The sequence below is a fragment of the Schistocerca nitens genome, chromosome 8, assembly GCF_023898315.1.
Source record: "Schistocerca nitens isolate TAMUIC-IGC-003100 chromosome 8, iqSchNite1.1, whole genome shotgun sequence".
In the NCBI taxonomy this organism is placed as follows: domain Eukaryota; kingdom Metazoa; phylum Arthropoda; class Insecta; order Orthoptera; family Acrididae; genus Schistocerca; species Schistocerca nitens.
Window position 1 is genome coordinate 48,958,779 of NC_064621.1, and position 23,714 is coordinate 48,982,492.

At 43.3% G+C, this 23,714-nt stretch overlaps 1 protein-coding gene across 1 annotated transcript in view; it reads left to right on the forward strand.

The window, feature by feature from the left end:
• Positions 1-19,929, forward strand: part of LOC126198614 (uncharacterized) — a 295,295-nt gene extending 275,366 nt beyond the window's left edge. The window contains exon 8 of the mRNA XM_049935066.1: positions 19,466-19,929. Within this exon, the coding sequence (XP_049791023.1) occupies positions 19,466-19,599 (134 nt within the window). The 3' untranslated portion in view covers positions 19,600-19,929. The remainder of the gene's footprint in view (positions 1-19,465) is intronic.
• The last annotated feature ends 3,785 nt before the right edge of the window (positions 19,930-23,714 follow it).

Sequence of the window (23,714 nt, forward strand, 5' to 3'; positions counted from 1 at the left end):
TGCGTCAGATCATACGAATTTTGGAGATCTACCAACATCCTTTTTCTTGCATAATCACATACAAAATTAATATTGAAGTCAACACATATACCTGATTCCTGGTACCTCCTACAAAGTGAATCAAGAACCTTCTCTAGCTTGAACAGAAATGCTCTAAAGTCAGAGTTAGGGGACCTATAAACAATAAAAATTAGAAGTTTGGTTTCACTAAATTCAACTGCAAATGCACAACATTCAAATATCTGTTCAGTGCAGTGCCGTGATACGTCTACGAACTCAAATGGAATACTGTTTTTTTTTTTTTTTTTTTTTTTTTACGTACGTGGTCACTCCCCCACTCTGCAAGGAACTCCCAACCATAACACCACTCCAGACAGGGACGTGGCTTGTCATGCACATCCTTTTCACCACCTTGAAAATGCCGTACCCATCGCCTCACATTGCTCACGTCTATTGTATCGTCTCCATACACCTTTGGCAAGCATCTCCATTTTGGAACACTCCTCTGCTGGCGTCAACTACCGCAGCAGAACAACGGAACGACCGGCAAATGAAAGAGGAAGGTACAAGCATTAGCACTACACCATCTGGTGCGGACATACGAAGTCCCTACAAAAAAATGGGAGCCATTACTTTCGGAACGACGCTCGTTGTTTAGTCTTACATATACTATCCACTAGAGCATATGCAGATCCACTTTCTGCATTATGAACTATGCCATATACAGTGTCAGGTGTTATGTCCACTTCCTGTCTAAATTCTGCATATTGATCACATTCAAAGAAAGTATGTTCAGACACGCCTAAGTTACATATGTATGCATTACTTGGCCCATTTTGTTTACACTGAGAATTCTGGCATAGCGAGTTCATCATACTTATCAGTGGGTAGACGTGTCCCACTCCTTATCTCCATCAATCAGCACAGTATTAAAAATACAGGATGGCGGAAATAGCACAATTGCGTTAGTAAAAAATTAAGAACCCTTCCCCTCCCAATCTCCAGCCAATCATATACTGGTATTAGAAGTCCAAGATGATGAAAACAGACCAGTTGTGTGCTTTATGCCCCATGGCCTTCCTCTCTGTCTCCAACTAATCGGACCGTGGTATGAAAATGGTGTCAAGTTACACACACTATTTACGTACAAACCAAATGCGTTATTAATAATCCGTCTCCTCTTTCCAACCAAACATACCACAGTATTAAAAATCCAAGATTATGGGAACAGGGTAACAGTGTGTTTTGTACCCCACTCCTCCTCCAGTAAACACTGAGCCGTAAACGCTAAATGCATAATGGTATACGCTAAATCACTAGGTGTTAAATGATAAGTGGTAAACGCTGAACAGTAAAAACTAAATGCCGATTGGGAAATACTAACCGGTAACCACTAAATGCCTAACAGTAAATGCTAAATGGTGAATACTGAACGATAAATATTAGATGCTTAATGGTAAATTCTGTATGGTAAACACTAAATGCTTAATGGCAAACACTAAATAGCTACATGACTAAAGGGCCAAACGGCTAAATGGGTAAACAGTTAAATGGTAATGGTATCACAACATGCAAGTATAATTACAGAACTCCATGAAAATTTATGATGCATAAAAGCTGTGTCAAATTATTTCTTTTAATGTTAAAGATGAATCTATACATAAGCATATCTCTGGCATAATATAAACAAAATGATTACAAGGTTAAAGTTGTGATCATTTACATAAATACATATCCCTGTATATCACACACAGCTGAGGAATGAAAAGGAAAACAAACAGTATATAAAAGTAATAATTTTAGTATATAAAAATGTTCACAGGAACTAATACAACTTACAATGACACAAACAAACAATATTAAGAGCACAGGAAAAGAACATGCTTTGTCCACATTATAAAAATGTGCAGGAGAGCAATTTTAAAGTTTGAAACCGAATTTCATGGGTACTAACGGAGAAAATTAATGAATACTAAAGTCATTTGGAAGGACGTGGTATATACATTAAAATTAATGTAGCTCTTACCTTAAATATTTAAATTATAGTTTTACTGGCAAAATATTTTAAGTAATGTCATGTGTTGCGAGGGAAAAATGTGCTACTTGCATACAGCAGACCAGAAGGTATTGCAAGTAAAACTGTATACTTTGTTGAACATTGTGTCAAATAATTTGAAATGAAAAGCAATGTTTGAAACAATAAAGGCGGTGCATGGCACACAACTTCTCTTTGATATTTTAACTTCATGTAATAAAAAATACAATGTAACATATGTAACATCACTTCATCCCAAATGCACTTCTCAGCCCAGTGCAAAAGGTTTCTGTAAAACATCCTAGCTGCTTGTCTGCAATAACCCTTCAAAACGTGGCCATTGTGATACCTTTCTTTTGATATTGCCAGAGGACCTGTAAAAAGAAATTAATATTATGATTATTATAAACATTGTATAAAATTATTCCAGAATAAGATTTCATTATACTTTATATTTTACTTCTTTAAGCATGTGACAAGCAATCTATAGATTACTGCTCGTGAAACTGCTATGAATCACTCATTACCAACTAAGTCCAAGCTGCATTGTAAATTTCTCGGTGTTAAATGAGGTGGGGCTGTTTCTTTGTGATGATTACCTCTTTGATTGGCCTTGTTAGGAATGGACATTTCCTCAAATATTTCTTCTCCAAAAATGACACCCAATTTTGTATCATATCTTGGCTGACGACCACAACATCAAAACGGTTAGGTTACTTCAGATAATTTTGCATTTGGCACTGTTATCTCAGTGGTGTACTTACCACAGGTTCAGCATGTATCACTCCTTGGATACCCAAAAGCTGCATTGAATTTGGTGCTCAACACTGTTCCATAGGTCTCATATGAGATGTCAATAATCTAGAATTTTTCTTTGAACATTTCGTGCACTTTTAGCACGTTCTTTCCCTGCATGCTTAATCTAAAACGTGTTATAAAATGTAGACTATTCATAGTATCACACTGGTCGATTAACAGTATTAAACAACACGGAATCCTTCATCTCACAATATACATAATTCATTTTTTATGCTCTTCATGTATAAAAAGTAATAATTTTGTTTTATAAAAATGTCCACATGAACTTTTACAACCTAGAATGTCACGTGCAGTAGAAACAAACAAATTTTATGCAAATACTACATCTTTCTCCACACTGTTTACACTGTCTCCTATTGCAAACAGTAGTTTCCTGCAATACGAGTAGATATTTGAAACAACTCCATTAAACAAACGCGGTTTCACTTCTGAATCTGCCTTGGTGAAATCGCAACAGCACTGAACAGAATTATGCAGGTAAACTGTGTGCATTATGAATGATACATCTTTAATATAACAACTGCCCCAGCTTCTTTTACTGGAACAGAAACAGTTCTGTGTAGTGATTACACTCGTCATTATTGCACACTTCAAAAACATCAGTGTCTGGAATCGGTAAAGCACTCTTTCAGAAGCAGTTGTATTATTCGCTCATTATCTTCTGTAAATGCATTAGGATCAACAGTGATTTTATACGTGAGAACTGAACACTCTTGTAAACAAAACAAGAAGTCACAACACTCTTTCTTACAAATTTAGTATTAACATCTCTTATTCTTTCATTACATGCTTCTTTGCGAATAGTACCTGATATTTTTGTATACACAAACAATCATGCAGCAGTATTATCAAAATCGACTGTGTGTGTGTTATTTTATCATCCACAAAATATTATGCACACTTTACCACCGTTGAGGTAACAGAGTTCGCTATCCGATGGTGCTGTCCTTTCTCTTATGTCGATGCTCTTACTGCGTTTAATGCACTTCCAAGACTCTTCAAGTCCTGTAACATGAAGTCCCTGATTTCACATGTTATAGTAGTAACTGATAAATAAAATACGTATGTACACTCGAACAGTCCACGGGTGTACTACCGGTCCATAGTGTCCAACGGACACAATATTTCGACATGTCTGATCACCGAAATATTGTGCCCGTTGGACACAATGGACCGGCATTTCACCAGTGGAGTGTTCGAGCAAGAAATACGCCGGGAGAAACTGAAGAATCATACTGCGTATGTATAGATTCTTATTATATTCTTCTTTTACTTACGTTCTTTTTTTTTTTTTTTTTTCAAAGACTGTGATTTTGACTCTCTGAAGGATAAGCGCCGACTAATAGCTTCTGAGACAATTTTACAGCTTAACATTCCTGGTAACATCCATTTCCCACAAACACCAAGCATGAAGAAACATATAAACCTAAGTAAGACTTGTAAGAGACACAAGGAGGCATGATGAATCTTGCAAAGAGTTATCGCACTCAGCTAAAGAATAACCATGGGAAACGACGTCTATATTTATTTGTATTATAGAGACAGAATTCTCCACAAAATGATTAATCCTTCATTGCTCGTGAAGATAACACACGTCATGTACACGATTTTACGGCTCCATTTTGTCTTACTGACTGGACTGAGTTCGCGCCATTTTCAGTAACTTTCAGTTAACTCGCCCTCCGTTAGCTCCAACCACCATTGGGCTTCGGTTACGCAGTGTTGCATTGTTTATGAAGCATTACCATAGCTTTGAGGAGACCTTTCATCTGCATGAGCCACAATGCTATAACCTGAAACAAAGTATCGGACTTTACTGCTTTCCTAGATTCAATTCAACTTCCATTTGCATAATTTTAGGCGTATCGAAACTAATTACAGTAAATTTACTTTTTATCTAGAATAGCTACCCACGAAAAGTAAATATTCTCTGTGGAATATACGTCAAAGGTGAAAAACACGTGGGACAGAGTTTAGCAGAGACAGTGATGTATGGCTGGAATGGTCGTATGAGCTCAGTAATTAAGATCCTGATAGTGACATTGCTGGCTCAGAGCACGAGGGTTGTGTGTATGAAGGTGGTCTTTATTCAGTAACAGAACAAGAAGTGTCAGAAAAAGATGAATATGAATCACAGGCAGAAATAATTCAAGAGGACGTATTTCTTTTAGGGAAAGATGGAATAGCTAAATGGTGGACAAGTAAAGATGATACCAGTGTTAGAACAAGATCCTGTAATATTGTTATGTGACAATGTTATTTTTGGGTCAAAATACAATACTCTTTGTTGGAACATCTACTAATATTTACATAGTGAAGTTCTGGTATCTTTTCAAGGGAAAGGGATACTACAGAAACAGGTGTTATAGAGATCTTAGCTTTCAGTGGTTTGTAATATCTGTGTGGATCTCTCAGACGTTCTAGGTTGCGCTTGAAGTGTCTGAAGTTTGATAGTATCCTTTATAGAGGTGTTCACAGAGAGAACAGCAAGTCCCCTGCTATCAGAGAGGTACTGCAGCTATTTACGCACAATTGCCAAAAATATTTATAAATTGGTCTTACCATACTGTATTTGTGTATAAAGTGTATTATATTTAGATGTCAATAAAACAATTCCAAAATCATTCACATACACTGTTCAAAGTGTCCAGATACGCTGTTTGTGTTGTGCATGACACCTCTGATGTGCACATCTGCTACCTTGCAAAGTGTCATCTACAGTGTGCTCAGTAGTACTGGTGTAAATGCATATTTTTTGTTACTCCACAGAAACCCGAAATGCAGTGCATGCTGTTAAATCCAAAAATCAGTAACTAGTTGGACTGTTTAAGAATCTACTCTTTTCACTCTAGTAGTTTCGTCAGACACTGTAAACTTTTAGGCAATAATCAACACTTTGCGAAGTTCTCCTTCAATAGATATCATCTCACTATCGTCTGATTTATTGCCCGCTGCCAGCTAGCAATAACATAAATCGGTCCACCAATTCATTCGCACTATTCCAGTGAAGAAAATCGAAATACGCTGGTGACTCGGTGGAAATCCTCTCACAATCGCGCATTTCAAGTGCAGTTCTGTTCTCTCTCATACAGATATGTATGTTGTCAACTCCCATTATTGATCGACCAGTTTTATTTAATGCAGGCTTAACGACTTGAATGTGCCTCAGTTGAGTTTTAAAGTTTGCGAGAGAGGTAGCACTACTTACAGGTATTGACGGCCTTGAGATTTTACTATGATTTTCAAGATCTCATGCTGTGAAACTCGTTTTGGGATGTCTCACTGTAAACAATAGGTCGCATCATACTCTCGCTGTGAATTATTAAATCATCTCCTTTGACAGTCACTTGCGAATTACCAGTCATCCACACGTTTACTATTGGCTCAAATCTGATGCCGTATACAATATCACTTATTTTGTCTACTGGCTTATTAAAAATTGCGTTGTTATTTTCCCTGATGACTCTCTTCATCTCCGTCATCATCTTTCACATCATATTCATCATCTTCTTCTGCTTTCATAAATACTTTATACCCGACCTGCAAATATTTCATGAAGATTTCAATGACTGATTTTTATGACTAATCTTTCAAGAAAATACGACAGGGTACTGTCTGGTTATTCAGGAATCTGTCATAGATATGACGCCTTCAACCAAGTGGGCAACGTGGTGGGCTTAGATCTCGCAGATTTAATGCTATACTGACATGTTAAAAAAGAGTCTCGCAAGTTTATCGACCCGAGGTGACGTCATCATCACAACATTATATGTGCTGCCATCTTGTATCTTTAGAGCGTGGAAGTAGTGTTGAAAGTCACAACTGGTCAGTATTATGTTGAGTATCGCCGTGTGCTGGTACGGGGACAAAAACACTTCTCTTATGCTTAGGAAGAGAGTTTGATTTCCACAATGCTGGTCTTTATTATGTATTTTTTCCAAAGACCTCTTCTATTGCTATTGAATATGCTAATAAGACATTACTCGAATGTGGATGCATATGGAAATTACGACTCATTTAGCGGCTGAGTGCACACGAGAGAGACATCTTACTTCAAGTAAGGGTGGGAAAACACTTTTCTTCTGTTTACAAAGGGAGTGTTATTTTGTGCGAGATTGCTCACTGCTGTGTTTTCTTTTTTTTTCTAGAATCAGGTACTTGTACTTCCGCCAAGGATTCCACACAACAGGCAATCGATTTGTTCGAAAGACTTCGGATGCTGTGTGGCGCTCATAGTAGCGTCATTGTTTCTGGTCATTTCCTTCTACAGCGAACAACGCCATGCTCAACATCCATAGCCACACTCCTGCTGCCCTTCGGCGGTGGCATCAGTTCCTCTCCACACTTCAAGGTGACCTTGTTCCTCTTCCCCAGCACACCCGACCTGAAAGTAACACCACCCCCGATGTTGTCATTGCCTCCGCCAACCTCCTTGGGCGTATCACTGTCGCCGTCCTTGACCCCACAGGTAGCGATCACCTCCCTGTCCTTCTCACCATCACATCTGCAAACCGCCCCCCTCCGGCTCCGCACCCTGCACCCCCTCCCAAGGTCGTCCATGACTATCGCCGTGCCAACTGGGATGCCTACCGGGACTCCATCTCCGCCCAGGTCGAAAGCCACCCTCTTACCTATCACCATCCTGACGACATCAACCACGCCTCGTCCTTCCTTCAGCAGGTAATTACTGACGCCGTGGAGGCCCATGTTCCTACTAAAACCATCCACCCACACCGTCCCACTCTCCCTCCGTGGGCTGTCCTCCTCCTCCGTGAATCCCGCCGCCTCTATCGCTCCTTCCTGCGCACTCGTGACAGGGATACACTCCAACGCCACCGGCAAATACAGCGCCACGTACGGAACTTTATTACAGCAACGAAACGCCGAGACTGGCGCCAGTCCTGCACACGACTCAACGCCACCCTCCCTATCTACTCCTCCAAGTACTGGTCCGCCTTCCATCGTCTTACTGGTTCCCTTTCCGCTCCCCACTACCCCCTTCTCCATAACGATCGCCCCCTTCCTGACAACCTCAGTAAGGCCAACCACTTCGCTTCCCACCTTTCCGAGGTCTTCTCCATCCCCGATGATCCCCACTTTGATTATTCTCTTTTCCCCATGGTCATGGAACGTGCCGATACCTCGGTCGCTCCTCTTGCTCCTAGTCTCCAGTACTTGGGGCAGTTGCCCCCCTCCAACATAAACACTCCCATCACAGCACAAGACATTAAACTTATCCTCCGGTCCAAACGCAACACCGCCCCTGGTCACAACTGTGTCACCTACCGTCACCTTCGCGAAAGCCCCTATTCCTTCCTGACTGTCCTCGCCCATCTCTATAATGTCGTCCTCTCTACTGGCTTCTACCCTGACCTGTGGAAGACCTCCCGCGTCCTTTTATTCCTCAAACCCAACAAACCCCCTTCTGCCGCCTCTTCCTATCGTCCCATCTGCCTCACCTCCGTCTTCAGTAAGGTCTTTGAATCCATCCTCTCCCGCCGTATCCATCAGCACCTTGCTCAACACCACCTCCTCCCCCTTACCCAGTGTGGCTTCCGACCCTCCTTCTCTGCTGACGACCAACTCCTCAACCTTGTTCACCTTCTGTCCCTCCGCCATTTTTGTTTCCCTTGACCTCCAAAATGCCTATGACCGTGTATGGCATCCCGGTCTCCTCTTTAAACTCCAAACCTACGCCCTGCCTATCAATTTAGTCCGTCTGGTCGCTTCCTTCCTCTCGCACCGTCCTTCCTATGTCACCCTCCACAACACCAACTCCCGTATCTTTTATCCCACGGCTGGCGTCCCCCAGGGTTCTGTCCTCTCCCCTCTCCTTTATCTCTTGTATACAGCTGATATGCCCAAGCCACCCCCACCAGTCCACCTTCTCCAGTATGCTGATGACACCGCCTTCCTGGCTCTCTATCCTACCCTTCAACGGTCTCAACATACCCTCCAAACCCACCTTAACCAGTTCACCACTTGGTGTAACCAGTGGTTCCTCCGTCTCAACCCCTCCAAAACCCAGGCAATCATCCTAGGCCGCACCACTCGCTCCTTCCGCCTCCATGATTTCTACCTCACCCTTTATGGTCGTCCTATCCAACTCACCCCCACCCTGAAATACCTTGGCCTCACCCTTGACCGCCACCTCACCTGGACCCCTCATCTCCTGACCATCCAACAGAAAGCCCATTCCCGCCTCCGCCTTCTGAAACTCCTGTCTGGCCGGACATGGGGCTTGCATCCTTCTACCATCCTCCACACCTACAAATCCCTCATCCGTCCTATCCTCTGTTATGCCAGCGTTGCCTGGATCTCCGCCCCCACCCGCTTTTACAAGGCCCTCCAAATCCTTGAACGCCATGCGCTCCGCCTTGCCTTCCGTATCTGCCTTCCTTCCCCCACAAGGCTCCTGTATGAACTGATCCCCTTCCCCCAACTCCTCCTGTTCCTCCAACATCTCCGCATCCTGTACATTGTTCGCAGGCTTGATCCCCCCCACCCTCTGGTTTCCTCCTTCCTCTCCACCCCCCGCCCATTGCCGCGCCTCTATCGCTGTATCCCTCCCTCTCTCCACCTCCACACCCTCCATCTCCTTCATCAGGGCAATTTCCAACGCCTCCCCCTCCCGGATGACGAACTTCGCCGTGACATCTACCCTTCCTTCCAACTATAACCTGGCCTTGTTCCCCCCCCCTCCCCAGGGCCCCTTTCCCTCTTTCCTCCTTCTCCCAGAGCGGATTTTCCTCTGTCCCCCCCTCCCCTGGGACCCTGCATCCCATACTTGCCTCTCTCCTTCCCACATCCCTCCCTCCCTGGCCCTCTTCCACGCGCCCCCCGGTCACCTCCCCCATCTCTTCCCCTCCCTCCCTTCTTCAGGTCTCCCTCATCTCCTAGCGCCTGGCAGATCCTCTGTGTTGCTCTTCATCAGTGTGCCACATCAGTGTTGTTTAGTGCTGTTTCTCGTGTGCGTCAAGAGGTGTGATTTTAATTGTGTCCTGCCTTGAGGTTCGCCGTCAGTGTTACGTTATGTGCTATGCCATACGTCGCTACCTTTATGCTCCAGTCATACTGTGCCTCGTGTTCTTTTAACCGTCGCAGTGTGTGGCTTTTTGTGTGTGCTACTTTTAAACAGTTTTTTATCTCCATTTTAGTCACCCCGTTTTTTTGTCTATTGCCTTCCATGATGTTCCCCTTTTTTTTATATCTATGTTCACCTTATTCTCTCCTTTGCTGTTTTTAACTGTCTTCTATTGTTTTGTTCTATGTCTTTCGGCTGAAGAGCAGCGCCTATGCTGCTGCCAGCCCGCCCCGATGGGGAATTGAAATACAATAAAGGAAAAAAAAAAAAAAAAAAAAACGCCATGCAACAAGTTGGATGTAGCTTCTGTAAAATGGCTGATGAAACTCACTTCTAACACAGTATTGGCCTCAGCTATTATACTCACGCACACTGAACTGAACAGTATACGCGCAGTTATTCCACCCGAGGCGTGTGTCTAAGTAAAGGAGTCGGAGAAAGTGAGTTCGATAAAAGACTTATTACTGGAACATGATATAGATGATCCTGAAGACAAAAACTGTCCCTCAAAAATTCGTGTCGACAAACATGAACCAGTGACTGGAGACGTAAATGGGAAATGATTGGAACAGTAGTGGTCTGATTGTCACATGCGACATTTCCCATATGGCGTTAACGAACGAAATTGACCATATTGTTGAATTAATATAAAAATGTAATCTGTTCTGAACAGTGAAATAAACGTATAGTAAAAACAATTATATCCTGATGTCGGGAGTAAAAGAAATGTAATATTTTCTATAACAATTTTTTTTAGAACAATTTTTTGTTTGCATCATTAGTTCACGGCCGTCGCGTCGGATATTGTGGATTCTGCCCAATATTCCGACGAGGCAGCTGCTTGTCATCTTCAGGTGCTGACTGACGTGTTGCTGCAATGGCTCGCCAATATATACGCTGACTCGCTAGAAAAGCACAGGCGCCAATGCTTGAGGCTGTAACGTCATCGTAGTTGAATCGTAGAGCACGGCGGCATCGAGTGCACCGTGCCGTACAAACGGGCCACTGGCTTCCCGTTCGCGACGCGGGGAAAGCAGGGTCGCAAATAGCTGGCAGAGTGTTGACGCCCAGTTTAAGCGTGCAGACTTTGACTCTCCGTCTGTGTTGACTCTGATTCGTTCTTCTGCAGCCGACGATGCATAGGACCGCCAGTGCTGGTTCCCACGCTTGGTTGAGTTGAAACCCCGTGTATATATTTATCAGGTCGTTACTTACACGAATTTCGACTGCTTCTTTAATGATGGAGTGCCAGTACGTGGAGGCGGACGAAAGGATCTTTGTCTCTCCATAGTTCATGCTGTGTCCCACGTCAAAACAATGTTCAGCCACAGCAGACTTTTCTGGCTGATCCAGTCTGGTGTGACGTCGATGTTCAGCGCATCTATCCTTCACACTGCGACACGTCTGGCCAATGTATGACTTTCCACACTGGCATGGGATCTTATATATCGCTGATCTTCTTACACCTAGGTCGTCTTTAACCGAAACCAGCATGGTTTGCACTCGCGCTGGAGGGCGGAAGAGGAGGCACCTTCTCTGCTTCTTCTGGCTTCAGTGCGTGCAAGTTTAAATGCATTACGGATCTGTTTATCAGAGTACCCGTTTTGTACAAACATAGAGCGATGATTGTTAAGCTCTGCTGATAAGCTCCTTGCATCATAGTCCTATGAACGAGAGTCCGCAACACGCCACTGCGCCACTGCGTTGAGATTGGTGATGGCAGCTCGTAGCAAGTAGACATAGGTCAGTGTGAGTCGGTTTGCAAAACACACTGTGACCCAAGGAACCAACATCTTTTCTGCGGACCAAGACATCAAAAAAAGGGAGGCCACCATTTTTCTCCACTTCCATGCTGAAGCAAATGGTAGGATGGAGGGAGTTAACATGTTCCAGAAAAGCCGGCCGAAGTGGCCGTGCGGTTAAAGGCGCTGCAGTCTGGAACCGCAAGACCGCTACGGTCGCAGGTTCGAATCCTGCCTCGGGCATGGATGTTTGTGATGTCCTTAGGTTAGTTAGGTTTAACTAGTTCTAAGTTCTAGGGGACTAATGACCTCAGCAGTTGAGTCCCATAGTGCTCAGAGCCATTTGAACCATGTTCCAGAAATGCAGGAAGCGTTGTTGTTCCGCGCGGTCAAACTACAAAGGTGTCGTCCACATATCTCCAGAAACATTTAGGTTTCAACAGCGCTGACTGAAGTGCATTTTCCTCGAAGACTTGCATGAAAAGGTTAGCTAATATGCGAAACAAAGGGCTACTCAAAACAAGTGAAACTACATCGAAACTCCCTAATATGTCAGCTGGTATTCAGTCACTGTATAAAACCTTCTGAGTTTCCAATGTCCACATTTTCTTACCAGTGGGCATAGAAGAGAAACCAGATGTTTTGCCAGGTAATATGGCTCCTACATTGCTCACCATGGGGCGAAGAGGAACCCCTTCCTTCTGGATTTTAGGCAGCCCATAAAGTCGCGCTGGAACTGGCGCTTGTACTCTTAAGCTCTTTCTAAGATGTTCGGGAAACTGGCTGAATTTGAGGAGCGCGGATGTCTTCCGTTGTACTGCGTCAGTTGGATCCTTCTGAAGACGGCGATACGCTGAGTGCTGCAGTAAATCCGTCATCTTGCTAAAATAAGATGTTGCAAGCAAAAGAACGGTAGCGTTTCCCTTGTCAGCAGATAGAATCACTGTTTCTGTGTCTTCCCTTAAGGAACGGAGAGCTTTCCTTTCTTCAGTGTTGATGTTCTGCTTCGGTGCTGGCATCTAGGTTACGGCCCTGCAAGCCTCTCACCTTATTTCGTCAGCAGTCTCACTCGGAAGTTTCAAGACACCTTGCTCAACGGCACTGATAAAATCCTTAATAGGGAACGGGCACAAAATTTACTCTTTTCCGACACCGATACCGCAGCGCCACTCAGTTGTTTATCTGTGAAATTAAACAGAGTGCGTCAACATGGTTTATGTTCTTGCGATGACTGGCGTGTAAGGGGATTGAACTTGGAAGTTTAACGCGCCACGGCATGGTAACGCGTCCAGTCCAAAAGCGACCACGTAGCACCGCCCACCCACTCCCAGGAATCCGCTGACACACGTGACGACATATTCAGATATAATGAAAGCAGGCTCGTGTAGACTCTGTCTAATTCTCGCCAGTTATAACGGATTCTTTCGCTCACCAGCGCCATGCTGGCTCCTTGTTTGACCCTCTTGGCGGTCGCAGAGTCTATGTAATGAGTGAACTTGGCGAATGTCGGTATAGATTGTTGGTCCCGACATCTCAGAGTACTGGAATTCGATAAACTCCGCAAGATGAGAAACAGACTGTTGTGCTCTCTCGCGTTTTTACTAAAGTATCGGGACCAGCAAACTATACCAACATTCACCAAGTTCACTCATTACATAGGCTCTGCGACCACCGACTCATAGTGACCTTTGTCTACGAGATACGAACTGCCATCACCCATCTCAACGTAGTGGCGTGTTGCGGACTGTCGTTCGTAGGGCTAGAATTATCTGTGATGCAAGGAGCTTATCAGCAGAGCTTAACCATCTTCGCTCTATGTTTGTACAAAACGGGTACTCTGATAAACAGATCCGTAATGCATTTAAACTTGCACGCACTGAAGCCAGAAGAAGCAGAGAAGGTGCCTCCTCTTCCGCCCTCCAGCGCGAGTGCAAACCATGCTGGTTTCGGTTAAAGACGACCTAGGTGTAAGAAGATCAGCGATATATAAGATCCCATGCCAGTGTGGGAAGTCATGCATTGGCCAAACGTGTCGCACTGTGAAGGATAGATGCGCTGAACATAGACGTCACACCAGACTGGGTCAGCCAGAAAAGTCTGCTGTGGCTGAACATTGTTTTGACGTGGGACACAGCATGAACTATGGAGAGACAAAGATCCTTTCGTCCGATTCCACGTACTGAGACTCCATCATTAAAGAAGCAGTCAAAATTCGTGTAAGTAACGACCTGATCAATAGAAACACGGGATTTCACCTCAATTAAGCATGGGAACCAGCACTGGCGGTACCAAGTATCGTCGGCCGCAGACGAACATATCCGACTCAACACAGACGGAGGCTCAAAGTCCGCACTCCTAAACTCTGCCAGCTATTTGCGGCCGCGCTTTTCCCGAGTCGCGAACGGGAAGCCAGTGGGCCGTTTGTACGGCAGGGGGCACTGAATGCCACCGTGCTCTATGATTCGCCTACGATGGAGCTATAGTCTCAGGCCTTGGCGCCTGGCACTTTTCTAGCGAGTCAGCGTATACATTGGCGAGCCATTGCAGCAACACGTCAGTAACCACCTGAAGATGACGAGCAGCTGTCTCGTCGAAATATCGGGCAACTTCCACAACATTATCCGACACGACGCCCGTGAATCAATGAAGCAGTTACTACGTCGGGAAACTCTTAAACAGCACAATTTTCTGTTTGTTTTTTGATTGTTAGCTCTCTACAATATGGTATACAAAGAAATAATTTGTTTTTGGTACCTTATTTTCACGACAGAGTTTGCTCTTGTTACTGACTGACATAGTAATCAGCGTGAAAGTTGGAATAGCTACGCAAAGTTTATCCGAGGAGAGTAGTTATCACAAAAGGAATCGATGAACTTCATCGAGCCAATTTGGTTGATTTGATTCCATATTCCAAATACAATTTAGGCTATAACTATTTATTAACAGTAACTAATGTGTGCTTCAAATATGGGTGTGTTGCCACTTGAAAGACTAAAACTGGCGCTGATGCTGTAGGTGTATTTTGGAAGATTTACAGAAAGAATAATAGGATTCCAAATTATTTACAAACTGACTTAGGTAGGGGATTTTATAATAACCACTTCAAGAAGATGATGGAAAAGCATAAGGGTAATGACCACTTCAACTGTGGAACGACTCAGTCGAACTCATAAAGGAAAGATGTTTAAGTATTTAAGCGTTCAGAGTTCTTGACATTGGAGCCATTCTTATTACTACGCCATATATATATATATATATATATATATATATATATATATATATATATATATATATATGTTGTTGTTGTGGTCTTCAGTCCTGAGACTGGTTTGATGCAGCTCTCCATGCTACTCTATCCTGTGCAAGCTTCTTCATCTCCCAGTACCTACTGCAACCTACATCCTTCTGAATCTGCTTAGTGTATTGATCTCTTGGTCTCCCTCTACGATTTTTACCCTCCACGCTGCCCTCCAATGCTAAATTTGTGATCCCTTGATGCCTCAAAACATGTCCTACCAACCGATCCCTTCTTTTAGTCAAGTTGTGCCACAAACTTCTCTTCTCCCCAATCCTATTCAATACCTCCTCATTAGTTACGTGATCTACCCACCTTATCTTCAGCATTCTTCTGTAGCACCACATTTCGAAAGCTTCTATTCTCTTCTTGTCCAAACTAGTTATCGTCCATGTCTCACTTCCATACATGGCTACACTCCATACAAATACTTTCAGAAACGACTTCCTGACACCTAAATCTATACTCGATGTTAGCAAATTTCTCTTCTTGAGAAACGCTTTCCTTGCCATTGCCAGTCTACATTTTATATCCTCTCTACTTCGACCATCATCGGTTATTTTACTCCCTAAATAGCAAAACTCCTTTACTACTTTAAGTGTCTCATTTCCTAATCTAATTCCCTCAGCATCACCCGACTTAGTTCGACTACATTCCATTATCCTCGTTTTGCTTTTGTTGATGTTCATCTTATATCCTCCTTTCAAGACATTGTCCATTCCGTTCAACTGCTGTTCCAAGTCCTTTGCTGTCTCTGACAGAATTACAATGTCATCGGCGAACCTCAAAGTTTTTACTTCCTCTCCATGAATTTTAATACCTACTCCGAACTTTTCTTTTGTTTCCTTTACTGCTTGCTCAATATACAGATTGAATAACATCGGGGAGAGGCTACAACCCTGTCTCACTCCTTTCCCAACCACTGCTTCCCTTTCATGCCCCTCGACTCTTATAACTGCCATCTGGTTTCTGTACAAATTGTAAATAGCCTTTCGCTCCCTGTATTTTACCCCTGCCACCTTCAGAATTTGAAAGAGAGTATTCCAGTCAACATTGTCAAAAGCTTTCTCTAAGTCTACAAATGCTAGAAACGTAGGTTTGCCTTTTCTTAATCTTTCTTCCAAGATAAGTCGTAAGGTCAGTATTGCCTCACGTGTTCCAACATTTCTACGGAATCCAAACTGATCTTCCCCGAGGTCGGCTTCTACCAGTTTTTCCATTCGTCTGTAAAGAATTCGCGTTAGTATTTTGCAGCTGTGACTTATTAAACTGATAGTTCGGTAATTTTCACATCTGTCAACACCTGCTTTCTTTGGGATTGGAATTATTATATTCTTCTTGAAGTCTGAGGGTATTTCACCTGTCTCATACATCGTGCTCACTAGATGGTAGAGTTTTGTCATGACTGGCTCTCCCGAGGCCATCAGTAGTTCTAGTGGAATGTTGTCTACTCCCGGGGCCTTGTTTCGACTCAGGTCTTTCAGTGCTCTGTCAAACTCTTCACGCAGTATCTTATCTCCCATTTCGTCTTCATCTACATCCTCTTCCATTTCCATAATATTGTCCTCGAGTACATCTCCCTTGTATAAACCCTCTAGATACTCCTTCCACCTTTCTGCCTTCCCTTCTTTGCTTAGAACTGGGTTTCCATCTGAGCTCTTGATATTCATACAAGTGGTTCTCTTCTCTCCAAAGGCCTCTTTAATTTTCCTGTAGGCAGTATCTATCTTACCCCTAGTGAGACAAGCCTCTACATCCTTACATTTGTCCTCTAGCCATCCCTGCTTAGCCATTTTGCACTTCCTGTCGATTTCATTTTTGAGACGTTTGTATTCCTTTTTGCCTGCTTCATTTACTGCATTTTTATATTTTCTCCTTTCATCAATTAAATTCAATATTTCTTCTGTTACCCAACGATTTCTATTAGCCCTCGTCTTTTTACCTACTTGATCGTCTGCTGCCTTCACCACTTCATCCCTCAGAGCTACCCATTCTTCTTCTACTGTATTTCTTTCCCCCATTCCTGTCAATTGTCCCCTTATGCTCTCCCTGAAACTCTCTACAACCTCTGGTTCTTTCAGTTTATCCAGGTCCCATCTCCTTAAATTCCCACCTTTTTGCAGTTTCTTCAGTTTCAATCTGCAGTTCATAACCAATAGATTGTGGTCAGAATCCACATCTGCCCCAGGAAATGTCTTACAATTTAAAACCTGGTTCCTAAATCTCTGTCTTACCATTATATAATCTATCTGAAACCTGTCAGTATCTCCTGGCTTCTTCCATGTATACAGCCTCCTTTCATGATTCTTGAACCAAGTGTTAGCTATGATTAAGTTATGCTCTGTGCAAAATTCTACAAGGCGGCTTCCTCTTTCATTCCTTCCCCCCAATACATATTCACCTACTATGTTTCCTTCTCTCTTTTTTCCTACTGACGAATTCCAGTCACGCATGACTATTAAATTTTCGTCTCCCTTCACTACCTGAATAATTTCTTTTATCTCGTCATACATTTCATCTATTTCTTCATCATCTGCAGAGCTAGTTGGCATATAAACTTGTACTACTGTAGTAGGCATGGGCTTTGTGTCTATCTTGGCCACAATAATGCGTTCACTATGCTGTTTGTAGTAGCTAACCCGCACTCCTATTTTTTTATTCATTATTAAACCTACTCCTGCATTACCCCTATTTGATTTTGTATTTATAACCCTGTAATCACCTGACCAAAAGTCTTGTTCCTCCTGCCACCGAACTTCACTAATTCCCACTATATCTAACTTTAACCTATCCATTTCCCTTTTCAAATTTTCTAACCTACCTGCCCGATTAAGTGATCTGACATTCCACGCTCCGATCCGTAGAACGCCAGTTTTCTTTCTCCTGATAACGACGTCCTCTTGAGTAGTCCCCGCCCGGAGATCCGAATGGGGGACTATTTTACCTCCGGAATATTTTACCCAAGAGGACGCCATCATCATTTAATCATACAGTAGAGCTGCATGTCCTCGGGAAAAATTACGGCTGTAGTTTCCCCTTGCTTTCAGCCGTTCGCAGTACCAGCACAGCAAGGCCGTTTTGGTTGTTACAAGGCCAGATCAGTCAATCATCCAGACTGTTGCCCCTGCAACTACTGAAAAGGCTGCAGCCCCTCTTCAGGAACCACATGTTTGTCTGGCCTCTCAACAGATACCCCTCCGTTGTGGTTGCACCTACGGTACGGCCATCTGTATCGCTGAGGCACGCAAGCCTCCCCACCAACGGCAAGGTCCATGGTTCATGGGGGGATATATATATATATATATATATATATATATATATATATATATATATATATATATATATATATATATATATATATATATATATATATATATATAACTTCCACAATAACATCGTCCGCAACTCGTGGTCGTGTGGTAGCGTTCTCGCTTCCCGCGCCCGGGTTTTCGGGTTCGATTCCCGGCGGGGTCAGGGATTTTCTCTGCCTCGTGATGACTGGGTGTTGTGTGATGTCCTTAGGTTAGTTAGGTTTAAGTAGTTCTAAGTTCTAGGGGACTCATGACCTCAGATGTTAAGTCCCACAGTGCTCAGAGCCATTTTTGAACCACAATAACGTCGCTGTAATATTAGGTAAATAATGTAAAATGAGACCATTATTATGTTGAAAATAATACATGTCTTTGACTTTCAAGGAAATAATGAATACTGTTGACTTTTAAGTGAAGGCTGCGTTACTTTTTTACTTGATACGTGGCATATCATTTAAATACTACACATTGATTGCTTGGAGAGATTAGAGGGAAGTGGGATATGACGCATACACTTGGTCTGTTTTCATCATGTTGTCTGGCTGGAGATAAGGAGAGGAAGGGGCGTGATCTGATGCGTACGTCGGTAATAATGTAATTCTATATCCTTTTCACATATCAACTGTATATAAGACTCTAGTTGGAGACAGAAGGGACGGGGCGTGGGCTATAAACATACAGTTAGTCTATTTCCATCATTTGGAGATTTAATACTGTGTTATGATTGGTGGAGATAGGAGGAGGGGTTCTCAATTTCGTATTAACGCAATAGGGGTGTCCCCGCCCTCTTGGAGTTTTAATACTACGTTACTATTGGCTGGAGGTAAACGGGAGACGTGGCTTCCGGCTGATAAGGATGATAACATCACTGGTAAGAGTGATAAAGTCACTGATAACGATAAAATCATCAGGTCAATGACCCCCATGTTACAGAATTCCCAATGTAAAGAAAATGGGCCAAGTAGTGTAAAGTTATACTATTAACAGTTGCACATCAGTGTACTAATCTCGTTAATCCTGTATAATACCACTGGATATGGATATGTATCCTGTCTTTGGAGGAGTTTATCTATAATTTAGCTGAAGTCTTTCACAGATGCTTTGATAAAACTTATGCACTCACCGTACCGTGCTTCCTGTGTCCAAATGAGATTGTCACTCGACTGTGCTGTCTTTCAGGTGAGGTGGCAGACTTCAAGCGACTGCGAGGTGGCGTCCGCTTCTTGAATGTGCTGCCGAAGACTGCGACAGGGAAAGTGTCGAGGCGAGATCTCAGGAAGCTCGCCAGGGAGGAAGCTCCAGCGGACAACTGAATCCTGCCAGTCACGCACTGACAGCCATCACCGAGGGAAATGCACTTCGTGTCATCACCGTTGTCAATCTCGTTGCTGTTCTGAGTAGCTCGCTCTGTTAGCTCACTGTGAAGAAGAGGGTTGTTGCGTCATAAGAAGGGAGTGTACAGACTTGCTTTACGATGCACAGAGTCTTTCACTACCAACTGAGAGTCAACAGAAATGAGAGTTCTTTTGTTTCAAATTCGTTGATCAAATTCTTTTCTGAAGATTTACATGATATGATTATCGTAATATGTAATGTATATAAGTGTTGAGATGAAATTTCTTTGATTGTATTGTCACTACTTATTCTCGTCTTGTTCTAGTAAACTCTCAGAAAATCTCAGTACTAGAAACTGTGTCTGTCACATGTGAATTTGCGATAATTTTTGCCTTTTCGTCACTTTTCACAGATACTGATGTGAGAGATACTGTGAGATACTGATCATAGGCTTAAAGTATGCAATTATTATCGTCATAGTCGTTTATATATTGTAGATGCTCAATCTATAACGTTTTAAACTTTGAAATGCTCAGTGAATACCAAGAGCGCGGTATTAAATCCGGCGAAAGGAAAGACTGGACTGACATCACTATACACATTAACAAAACGCTTAAAATATATATGTCACCTTATGTCCACGACACAAACACTGTAGGGCCTATATATACTACCAGAAATCAGAAGCAGGTACCAGGTATTCAGCAGTGTCAAAACAAATGCAGTGAACGACAACATTACTAAAGTGATGTTCACCGGACCAATCTAAGAACTATGGAGAAAGATTGGGAAACATATTACATATTTCAGCGCATTGTCTCAAAATATTGCCGATCTACTTAAGAATACCACTGTAGAAATAAGTTTCCAGGCATCATCATGAAATGTAGCAGAGTTTACGGTTAAAATGCAAATGAGATCGTGCCATCTTTGAAGTACACGACGAAGCATTCTCGTCCAATCATCTTGAAAAAATTGTAATAGACGACCACAGAATAAACACCCAAGTACGCTGCAATGCAGGCAATGATTCTTGCAGACTCAATCACCATAAAAGACTTCACTGACAGTGGGTCTCAGACGACAGGACAGAGCAAAGTGCCTCCTGTGGTGTCACCGCCAGACACCACACTTGCTAGGTGGTAGCCTTTAAATCGGCTGCGGTCCGTTAGTATACGTCGGACCCGCGTGTCGCCACTATCAGTGATTGCAGACCGAGCGCCGCCACACGGCAGGTCTAGTCTAGCGAGACTCCCTAGCACTCCCCCCAGTTGTACAGCCGACTTTGCCAGCAATGGTTCACTGGCTACATACGCCCTCATTTGCAGAGACGACAGTTTAACATAGCCTTCAGCTACGTCATTTGTTACGACCTAGCAAGGCGCCATATTCAGTTACTATGTCTTCTGAACAGATACTATTCTGACTCATGTACCGCCAAGAGCGACGTTCATCATTAATGGATTAAAGTTAAGTATCAAACTAATTACGTCCGCTTTGAATTCTAATTCCTTGTCATGTTCCAGACCTCACGTCAGTATAGTCCTTCCCTCCTCACGCCAGCCTGCGTGAGCTAAACGCGTACATTTCGGCCTCCTCTCATAACACTGTGTTGGCTCTTCTGCCAACACAACATCTCCTGCTAGGACTGTCCGTCTGCCAGAAAACTCGGGCCCTGCGCATACGTTACTTTGCTCTGGAAATGCTGTTGTCGCACGCACACGGAATGAACTGCACATATATTAAATGTATTCGCAGTTGTGAATACGGACAACCGTCAGCTGTGTTGAATACAACCACAAATGGAGATTTTACTTGTCGCTACGCTCAACTGTCTATACTGCGCTGAGAGGAGCATGAGAAAAGAAAGCTTAAATACTGATAACGATTGACGACAAAACACACACGACTATTGACGAATACTCAACTTTGTACAAGTCGGCTCAGGCAGCAGATCCTGAAGTTCAACTACTGTTCCACAAGTTAACGCTCAGTAGTATACAGTTATTGTCCCACTAGAAAGTTCACTGAAGACGCGCTGGTGTGGACTCGCTAGAAGCAGACGATGCGACGCGAAGTACACGCGTGGAGGGCGGAGGGCGGTCTTCTGACTCGGAACTGTCCGCTCTGCACTTTTGATGTAAAATTGTTATCGAATTAATTAATTAATTGATCAATTAATTTTCCTCGTCCGCCTGATGACGTCTTTTGTTGTCGCTGTCCCCTACGACATCAACGCCCTCCACCCCTGAAAATGGCGGGAAAACTTTGCTGAAAATAGGGCAGATGGGTTACTTCCACTAACCTAATTTCCTCCTCCACCTTGCCGCTCTCCCAGTTCCTGTCACATCACCCTTGGTAATGGCAGGAAACCGACAGTCTCTGTCTGGCTGCTGGAGAGGAAGGTTAGGTTAGTGTACTTTATTTATTTTTTATGGGAAACGGTAATTCTGTGCTGGGGAGGAAGGCAGGGTAGTTCATTTATTTCTGTATTTATAATTCAGTTGGATTACCTCCAGTAACCTAACTCAGAAGCGGTTGTGTTCACTTCGACGTGTAGTGACCGACCGAGCTAGATCACACTGCAGCTGTCGGCCTGCCCCCAATCGTATGACGTCATCCCCCCCCCCCCCAACACAACACTCCCCTGGAAATGGTGGGAAACGGTCAATCTTTGTCCAGCTGCCAATGACGGTGGTTACGTTGGTGTACATTTATTTTTGGTCGGAAACTCAAGTAAGAAAGTCTCCTAATTACACATCTATAGCCATGGTGCTACACAGCGAGTAACTAAAACCGCAGTACGGCTCAAAATTGATAATATCACGCAACAGGTGCTCTCCTGCTGAAAAAAAATCACAATACCGATAGAAACAAATAGCAGCCGGACTCAAAATAAATAGTAACTCACATAGGATGCTCCATTCACTTACAAGTCGAAATAAATCTCTCTGCTCCACTTCAGAATTGCTGGGCAAAAGACTCAATCTAAAACGATAACGAAACCAATCTCATAAGCCGATATACATTAAGAAATTACGGAGAAACTAGGATTGTAGTGATGCTAAAAAAATCGCTCTACACATACCTGCTACTGTCGTGTTCATCAGTTTTCTGATACGCTGATTGGGCTTAATTTATATTTGCCACCGGAGTCAGGGATGTTAATGCACTTGTTTTTTTTTTATTTTCCTCACTTTTCTGAACACAGTTCTGCAACGGGACGCCCCTACTGGTGTCTAAGCACACACGGGAGAATCTGAACAATATCTAAAATTTCATGACGTATTTCGAAATCCACACCAGATCGTAATAAAAAAATACAGACACACACACAGCAGATCCGATGGCAGATTAAAACTGAGTGCCGGACTGAGACTCGAACTCGGGACCTTTGCCTTTCGTGGGCAAGTGCTCTACCGTCCTCCTAGAATTCGAAGCACTGTCCTACAGGCAAAAAAAAAAAAATGGCTGGAATTTTCATCCTCTTAAAACTGCTGGCCTGGAGCCACAATGAGGGGTGGGTGAAAGCATTCCATTTGTCCGAACTAGGGGAAGCTGGTCTGCTCGGACTTGTCTCTGAACATGAAGACATCATGTGACTTTCTTACGTCATAGAACGTGCTGTGAATAGAGCTTCGTCGGCCGGAGTGGCCGAGCGGTTCTAGGTGCTTCAGTCTGGAACCGCGCGACTGCTACGGTCGCAGGTTCGAATCCTGCCCCGGGCATGGATGTGTGTGATGTTCTTAGGTTACTTAGGTTTAATGTAGTTCTAAGTTCTAGGGGACTGATGACCTCAGATGTTAAGTCCCATAGTGCTTAAGTCCCATAGTGCTCAGAGCCAATAGAGCTTCCTGGTTGGTTCTTACTGAATTTACCAGCCAAAATGTTGCTGCTAGTGCGGGAGAAACCACGGACAAATTACGAGAATTTCAGTGGAAAACTATTTTTGAACAGATCGAAAGAAACATACAACTGCCATATTGCACTGACAGTTAGGCCCTGCCAAAGCGGTCTACAGGTCGTGAAATACGGAAGCCATTGCCAAAGACATTTGGTCAATTACGTTGCTCTGCTACTGTGGAGAAAAGGT